The 9,163-nt window shown below is 42.4% G+C and overlaps 1 protein-coding gene across 1 annotated transcript; it reads right to left on the bottom strand.

Moving 5' to 3' along the window:
* Positions 1-275: 275 nt before the first annotated feature.
* On the bottom strand, positions 276-9,163 carry ythdf2 (YTH N6-methyladenosine RNA binding protein F2). The gene is made up of 5 exons (XM_065966264.1): positions 8,667-9,163; positions 7,467-7,546; positions 4,717-6,411; positions 2,019-2,084; positions 276-1,786 (listed from the first exon to the last, which is right to left on the bottom strand). Exons 1-5 carry the CDS (start codon positions 8,713-8,715, stop codon positions 1,763-1,765), a joined length of 1,914 nt encoding a protein of 637 aa, XP_065822336.1. The 5' UTR covers positions 8,716-9,163; the 3' UTR covers positions 276-1,762.

A 9,163-nucleotide genomic window follows, 5' to 3' on the forward strand; every position in this document is an offset into this window, starting at 1 on the left:
GAGAAAATGGCGGATTGCAGATAGTTTCCTGGTCACACGCAGGTATAGGACAGACACGTACATGTGAAAAGCTTTCATAATTAACTGTAATGACATCGTTTTACTCTTTTACATGATGGACACATTTCAGAGGTTGCAGTGCAGTGGTGTACTCTCAAAACAATCACAAGGGCAGGATGGAAACAGGTATTTATGTTCTGTAGGGGGACAAGCAAGAACAAAAGGTACTGAAGGCCACCCGAGTGACTCGCAGGAAAAGGAGGAATACCCACACACAAGTTTGTGGAGCATCTTTATTATGCCACAAATAAAAGCCAGTAGTTCTGAAAGAGGACCTTGTGTTTTTTTGTTTGTTTGTTTGTTTGTTTGTAACTCACCAACATTGACATTCTGGAAGTGGTGGAAGCTGATTGTGATATAGTACGTAAAGTTGGCTGAGCAGTCAAGAGATGGGTAATGAGAGCGAAGAAGACGTGAAAAGCAGAGGACATTAAAAAAAATAAAAATTAAAAAAAGCAGGGTACAGTGGCGCAGGAGAAGAGAGCGGACGGGTCGAGTCTGAAGGTAAGCAGACGAACAATCATTCCCATAAACCTGTCTGGGGAAGGAACAAACCGGATGAGAAGAGTGTACAGACAACACTGCGTGACACATTTCATTACAGTCAAACAAGGGGAATGCACACCAGATCTGCTGAATATACCACATTTATTACTTTTGAACTGATTAATAGAAAGAGTGGGGGCAAGGCCACTCGCATCACTGTCTTTAGAAAACTGAGGAAAGGAGGAAAAAACAAAAACACAAGAAAGCAGCCCAAAGCAATGATGATTTTAACTTGTCCAAGAGAAAGGAACAGAGGGTAAATAAAGTCCAATGAAGACTGTTAACAGAGGGCCCCAATTTCTTTTTTTTAGACCGTAAAATTAAACACAGAGCACGGCTCATCAACTTAACATTTCTTTCCCTTTCACACTCTTCCCTCCCCGCCCTCCTTCACTACTCTCCCTCTCCAAGATCTGCCTTCACCAAAAACTCAGCCCAATACATGGAAGAGAGAAAAAAACAAAAACAAGAGGGCCATTGTGAACACCTGCAGTCTTCTCAAACAAAACATGACGAGCATGTACAGAACAGACTCGGGAGTCGGGATCGTTGCAGAAGATGAAAACTCCGTCGAGGACACTCCACTGAGTCCTGGGTGAAGATGTGGCGCAATCCTCAGAAAGACAAGCGTGGTGAGAGAGGGGGAAGGGGTGGGGTGTACAAAGAAAATGAGACAAACTGCCCATTCTCGACTTTGGGACACTATATTCAGCCAACACTACACATTTCTATTGGATTTTGTGTGGTTTTTTTTTGTGTGAGAAAAAGCAGGCTTGCTCTTGGACCGTAAAAACAGAGGATGATCCTTTCATTTAAAAAAAAAAAAAGAAAGGAAAAAGCAGCATACAAGGGGGGGGAGAGGGTATGTAGTGGAATGGGGGGGGGGTGGGGCAAAAAAGATTTCACCTAAGGATGCTATGCATTTAGTCGTAGTCCTATGGATAATTGTTTCCTTTTCTTTTTACTACAAGTTCGAAGTAAGTCTTTAAAGTCAAAAGAAATCAAGAAAGTCTTCATTTAGTTTTTTTTTTTGTCCTTGGTTAATTCTTCACCCCTATTAGAATTTCTTAGAGATCTGGATGTAATGATGTAATGATGGGGTGGATAGGGCTTTAGGGGTGGGCCATTGCAGTCCTTTTGACCAAAGCACCAACTGTTACTTGACTCGTCCTTGGCGCTCCTAGAAGGAAAAAAAGGTGAAAAAAAAAAAAGACAAGTTAGGAGCTGTAATGTCGTCTGGTTCAATCCTTAACTAAACAAACGACTGTGTAGAGTCTTAGATGATGGACTTATAAACACTCACAATCTCCAACATGTGAATGTAAAACCACAATAAAACTTAAATCAATCACGTATCAAAAGGACTATAAAAAAAAAAAAGAACTGCTACAGCGACAGGTGAGGCTATTTACCTGAAGCCTGTAATGACTCCTGTTGCTTGGGTTGCTGGGATATGGCTCACTGCCTTGGACTTCCACCTGTCACACAGAAGAGCAAAAACTGAGCACACTTGGACAAAGTTCATACAAAACAAGAGACTAGATTTAAAATCAGATCTATGGTAAGTCACAAATGTGGTCAAAAAGTTTGCCTTAAAAAAATAATAATTAAAAAAAAACCCAGAACGATGAGGAAGAGTTGAGGATTTTCAAAAGTCGTTCAACTTTGCATTAAATATCAGTTCATGATCAAAGACATAAGTTAGACTAAATCATTGCCCACTAACATACAAGAATTAGATAACAGAATCTCGCATGACAAACCTTACAAGTTCTATATTTGACATAAGACATGAAGTAACCGCTCATCTAAAATAATGTGGGAGAATTAAAAATGCATGCTCTAAATAAAGCCTTTTTGATGCCCCATATATCAAATGGAAATGGTGCTTTTTATCCACCAGTATGTCATCACAGTCACAGGTTACTTGTGGCTCTCAGGTCTGTGTTTGTAAGGAGACAACTAATAAATACATTATTCAGTTCTTTTTTAAACTGCAGAAGAAGGACCTTGAGATTCTCAGGCTCCATGAGATTGTTGTACCTTCACAAGTCTCTAAAATTCAATGATCACAGATCTTTTTGACATGAAAATACACCAATGCACCAAGTTCAAACCTGCAGAATAATTCAATTTTAACAATATCACTGACTGTTCAATGGTTGTGAATGGACAGACGTCTGGATGTCTTGATTTTAAATGTAGGTAGCAAGAACAAAACGTAAAAAAAAATGCACAACATAAGCTCAATTGTGCTGATTGGGGATCTGACCTTCTATCTTGGGTGTAAGACACATGTTTCCTTTAAGCAACCAGCCGTTCACACTAAGCGCTGCTTTTCTATAGACTTAACATGCTTTACATGACGTTTCTAAGCACAACCAAAATATACAAAGATGGCGCAAAGTCAAAGTAGATCCAACTAAAACAGTTCTTGGCAAAAAAAAAAAAAAGCTTTCTGCATTTAAAAAAAATGTAGCTACAACTGAGAGGGAGTGGACAAATATTAGCAATTGAGAAAACACGTTTGTTTTGTAGAAGCCAAGCAGGTGTGATATCTTGGCATCATTTTCCCTGAATGTGTTCCTCTGTCACATGAAATCCTGTCTGGTTTTATGTGTAATACAGCGACATAGGCCCTTGATCCCAAGTATCAAACAGTGACCCTTTCATGATAAATAAGTCCTGAAAACAATTCAAAAGGATTCTCACAATTTGGAAGCTAAAATGCATATTTACTGTTCTATTTGTCTCCATATGTTGATGCTGTCAGTGCCACAATAAAAAGTCCTAAGAATGGATTTCATTCACCTTAAAACCAGAAATATAAGTCACACCAGAATATAAGAAGCAGTGTATTTTTTTTTTTTTTTTTGGGGGGGGGTCTCCCAGAGGGACAAAATGATTCAACCGTCTTTCTGCAAAAGTGAACTTCTGTGCAGATGTGTAGCTCTTTCTAGAAGCATCATTTTCATCGTGTGGAGAGTCTATACTGTTGGCTACTGGTACGGTTGTCCAGCTCTCTGTCTGAAGTTACATCGACAGTTGTGAAGTACAGATACACAGACCTGCTGCCAATTAGCCCAGAGTGGAGCTGACCAGATCCGCTGGTCGCTTTGTTTCTTTAATTGAGGAGTCTTTCCAATCAAACCAGCGTCCATCCCACAGGGTTTATTTACTCAACAGTATGCCAACATTTCCTGAAATGCATGATTATGACCCAATGAGGGAGACAAGCTGTTATAAAGTGGCATCGTCAGCCTGGTACCCGTCACCATGTATCCCAGCATGCTTTGTGCAGCAAAGCGGCCTCTTACTATACCACAACAAATAGGTGTTAAGTTGCATGCAGCAGGTTATGGAGGTGGCTGCACTTTAGGTCATGACAGTGCATGTCTGTGACAAACTTCAGATAGAACCATTAAAAACCCTCCGTTTCATACTGGTAGCAGCAGTATAAGACTTGTAGGGAAAATAAGGTAAAAAAATTATGTCTTGAACACCACATTTAACTGTATTTTTTTTTACATTTTTAAATTCTATTTTATATATTGTAATATCTTATACTGTATTATTTGTTGCTAGTTCTGCTTTATTTCCTTTAGTTCATTGTCTAGCACCAATACACCAAGTCAAATTCATTGTATGTGTAAATGTACTTGGCAATAAAACCTGATTCTGAATATAAAAAAGTTAGTTTGATTTCTAATATTAAATGACATTTAATGCTCCCCTGACAAAAGTTTCAAATGGAAACCAATTATTTCACTTATCAGATTTGTACTTGAGGAATCATCTGATATTGTCATTTACAAAATAAACATTGGGTGAATATCCTGCACCAAAATTATTTCTGAAGTTCATTCTTCAATTGACAGGAAAACCGCACATCACAGTGAAATAAATCCCAATATTCTGTTTTGTTTACAAAAAAAATTCAGGAAACGATGTCATTTCAACCGTGAATCCTTCACATTTTCCAAAAACCCTTTGCATGAAAAAAACAGCTTTACATGCATACAAACACCCAAACAAGCATCATAGACTGAACCCTTTCAACATCAGGTAAGATCATTCATCATTTACATTATTCAACTGTAACTTTGTTACCTTTTTCACACACTCTTCCTCCTCCTGACGCTTCTCGTAGTGAGAAAAGTCATCAAAGATGGAAGTGGTGTGTTTGTATCCAGCGATGATCTTTAGCACCTGCCTGGCTTTGTCCAGCGGTACCTCTTGTGTGTCCCGAGAGTTGGTCACAGGCTTATTTTCGTTGTTCTCCAGCCGAATGTGCCTAAGCTGACTGTTAGGAACGTCCTTAACGAAGATCCAGCGCACATCGAAACGACCCTTCCACTTGTCCTGTGACCACACGCCAGCAGACGTGTTGTAGTCCACGGGTGAGCGCATTTCTGCTACACCACAGAAGTGCCCGCTCCCATTGACACTGAACAGAAGATAAAGCGGCCCTTTGCCACCCAATGAACGGTAAGCAGCGTCCAGCCTCTTGTTGCCATGCTCCGTGCTGCACCAGATGTTGTACTTGATGGAGCGGTGGATGTCATCCTCGGAGTAGCTCTTGATGATAAACACCCTGCCCGCCTTCGGGTTCCAGTCAAAGTCCTTGGGGTTATAATTGTTGACCATGCGCAATTTCTCTAAGACTGGATGTGGCTCAGAGGGGACCCCAGGAACCACACCCACACCAGAGGAGGTGGGAGGAGACTGGCCTGTACCATTCCCACTGCCATCCCCAAATCCATTTGCCCGATTCCGTGGAGGAACCCAACGAGTAGGTTGAGAGGGTTGCTGCTGTTGGCTTGGTGGAGTAGGACCCTGGGAGAGAGGAGGCTGGGGCATTTGACCCATACCTGGTTGTCCACTGGGTGGAAGGTGATGCTGCCCCATCTGGGAAACAGGCGGCACCATCTGTCCATTGCTGAGGGGCATTTGTGGGTTCCCTGCTGCAGTAGCTCCAGGTTGTGGGGAAGCCTGGTTGGGCGGCTGCCCATTGCTCGGAATAGAGGGCACCTGCTGAGGGGCGGCAGCTTTAGGCATGGTGCCCTTGTTGTCCCAAGTGCCGATGTCCATATTGTGTTTAATGGGCGGAGGGGGCAAATTGGCACCTGCCATGCCACCCTTAGTTTTCAGCTTGGGTTGAGGCTTTGCTGGCTTGCTGGCAATATCGGCCCAGGAGGCGGGCTTGGCAGGGGCAATTGAGACAGGAGGCATGATTGGAGGTCCTACAGATGATACAGGGCCAAGGGGACCCCCACCAGATAATCCAGAGCCCACCACCTTAGGAGCCATGTCCCCATTACCACCAGGAGCAGCGCTGCCGATCTTAAGCCCTGCCATGCCCTGGTCAAGGCTGTTCATACCAGGTGCCTTGTTCAGGGGCTCATTGGCAGCAGGTGGAAACGGGGACTGTCCATCGATCATAGCACCTCCAAGCGAGCTAGGAGCATAGGCATAGCTGCTGCTGTAGCCAGAGCTCTGCGGTGTCCCCGACTGTCCCTGAGAGCTGTTATTGCCCCATGCTGAGAAGTCGATGCCACTGGGGAAGAAGTTGAAACCATGCTGGCCGAGGAAAGGGTTGTTCCCCAGGGGGCCTGGCTGGCCAAACATAGCGTCCGGGAGGTAGTGGGGCTCTCCATTGCTTAGCTGTCCATAGGAGGCCAGGTAAGGCATAGGAGGGTCCCCACCTGTGGACCATGCTGCCTCGTTTAGGGAGTAGGAAAATCCTATGGAGGGGCTGTAGTAGCTGGGCATGTACGAGTCCGACATGGCCGTATAGGCATTGCTCTAAACAGGAATAGAAACAAATAATTTTAGAGAAAAGCAAAACGAAGCAAAACCAACAAAATCTTTTTTTTCAATAAACACTTAAATTCATTCTGTTATAAAACATTAACAATGTTTACACATAACCTTCTGTTTGACATACTGTATGTATACCTGATTCTTGTAGATCCAAAATGCTACACCAAGATTAAAGATAAAGATAAACTTTATTGATCCCCCATGGGGGGAAATTTTTGCGTTACAGCAGCTCAAGAAAGATGAAAAGATGAGTATAGTTAGCAACATAACTTTGTATTTTAATTATAATACAGCAAGAATTTGCCACACAGTATGAGGCTGTTTTTATACCCCTTTAACCCCCTGCTGTCTGATGTGTAAAGACAAGAAAAAGTATCACAATATCTTTAACCAAAGGACGGTGTATTCCTCACAGTGGAGGGAAATGTACACTCCACAGGCAGAACCTGCTACCACACAAGGGGAACACCATTTTTACAACATAGTTTGAGGCAAATAAAATCCAAGACCACTCGATGACAAAGTGTGCACTCCAGCCGCACATCCGTACGGTTCTGCTGTACTACCAGGTAATGCAAATGCAACGTTGTGAACTCAGAAAAAGAAACATCAAGGCCACTTTTTTGACACAGTCTACAAAACTCACTGAACAAACCAAGAAATTGATGGGCTTTGTCATGTACTGACTCAGTACTAATAATATGCTGCATGTGAAACATCCTAGACAATCCCCTACCTCCACTAAATATTCCCACTATTTATCATGTCAAAATAGCCTTTAAGTATGAATGATGCTCTGAGTGAAACTTCCAAATCAGTATTTAGATCACACAAGCATTTAGGAACTGACCCGGGCTAATATTACAGACGACTGTGGACACATGCTACTTAGATTAAGAAATCAGACGCCTTATCTTGTGGCTCTACAAAGATTATGACTAACCATGAACCTAAACTAATATAAAAGTGCTTCAGTCTTTTGATTACTAGAAGTAAAGAAAAAAAAAGTGACTGAAAAGACATCAACACAAACATACCTGTCTGGCCTGAGTGTTCAGGTAAGGCTCAAACTCATCGTCATTCAAAGTATCCTTTTGGGTCACAGCTCCGTTTTGCACTGGAAAAAAAAAGAAAAAGGAAGACAACATTGGTGTAAACAGGAAGTCCAAGTCCATGTGACATTACTTTATCTGGCCATTTAACATCAGCCTTATCACACCTGTTACATAACAAAACCACTCCCTGTAACCATTTATGAGTACACGAGGAAAAGCACTCATGCATGGGGCATGATCAGACAATCACACATTATAACTGATCTATGTGCTTCAGGTTACCCAACTTCAGCTTTCATAACTGGATGAATCAGCCAAAGGGAATATTTAAAAAGTGCTCATTTAATACAACAAAATGCAAGATAAAAAAGAACCCCTAGTTAAAATATTCATTACCAAGAGATGAGCTGATAGCACATTTAATACAGGAGAAAGCAGTGTTACATCATTAGTTGTGCTCTCTGTTGTGACTGGTGTTTCTAATGTTTGAGGACCTATTTGAACCGCTTTCCTGCACAGGGAAAGGTCGGACAAAGTACCCGTATGTACAGTAAATATACGCTGTCTTAATTCAAAAGTCTGAAAAGCACGATGACGGGAAAGTGCGCGGCCCATTCGGACCCACATGTCGGAAGACGTGTCATTCTCGGTGGGTTGACTTAGCACACAGTTAGCATGTTAGCTCTGAGGCTAGCTGCGTGCAGTGCGCAGCGTCTCCGTGTTAAAACGAAGCGCCAAGACTCCGTTCAACATGACGGGACTTTCTGCTTTAAAAAGAGGGGCCAGGTGTGATGGAGGGGGGGGCACCTGTGGCTCTGCACTGCAAACATGTGCACATTAGACCCGATTAGAAAGGAAGTCAGTGCAACGAAAAAAGGCTGATGCATGTGCAACCAGGAAAAAAAAAAAGGGGGGATGCTGATGTGCATCATGTTGCCATTCAATGCTAACTCAACAAGGGGGAGCTAATGCTAACTGTGAAGCGCAGTTTCAGGGATAAAACGAAAGTATTGACTACAAGATAAAGGTTGAAACACTGTAGTGACACGTGTGGTAGTTACACGTCGAGTCAAAGTCACGTATTTGAAGCACAAAAAACACACAAGGCCTGATTTTCAAAGCCGCACCAGTATGTAAAAAAAAAAAGACCCGCATTCACTGAAGACAATATTAGCCGCTTACCTTTATTAGCTTGGCCTTTCGGTCTCTGGATTGGGTCCAGGTGATTCATGAAGGTTTGATTTATGCGAAGAGAGGAAGGGGAAAAAAATAATAGATGAAGGTGATGATATATTTGAGCAGTCGGGGGGGGTTTCCTTTTTTTTTAAAGCAGGTGGTCAGGCCTATACTGCTGCACTACGGAGCCACGGCCGCTGCCTCGGAGCTAAGCTAACCTCGCTAGCCGTCGCGACGCTGAGAATTTTTTTGGCCCTCGTAAGAAAAAAAAAAAAAAAAAAAAAAAAAAAAAAATAGGTTCAGTGAATACCTTTCTTTACCTGCTGAAGAAGGCTGCTGGCTGACATGTCTTTCCCCCCCGGAAGCCTGTGTAACTTTATTAACTCCTTAAAAAAAAAAAAAAAAAGAAAGTGGTGGAATAGGTCTCGGTGTTAAAGAGTTTTAGCCAAGCGCCCCTATCTTCTCTACAGTGCCTGCTTTCTACACAATGGCGGGCTGCAGTT

Source organism: Labrus bergylta, chromosome 18 (assembly GCF_963930695.1).
Source record: "Labrus bergylta chromosome 18, fLabBer1.1, whole genome shotgun sequence".
NCBI lineage: Eukaryota > Metazoa > Chordata > Actinopteri > Labriformes > Labridae > Labrus > Labrus bergylta.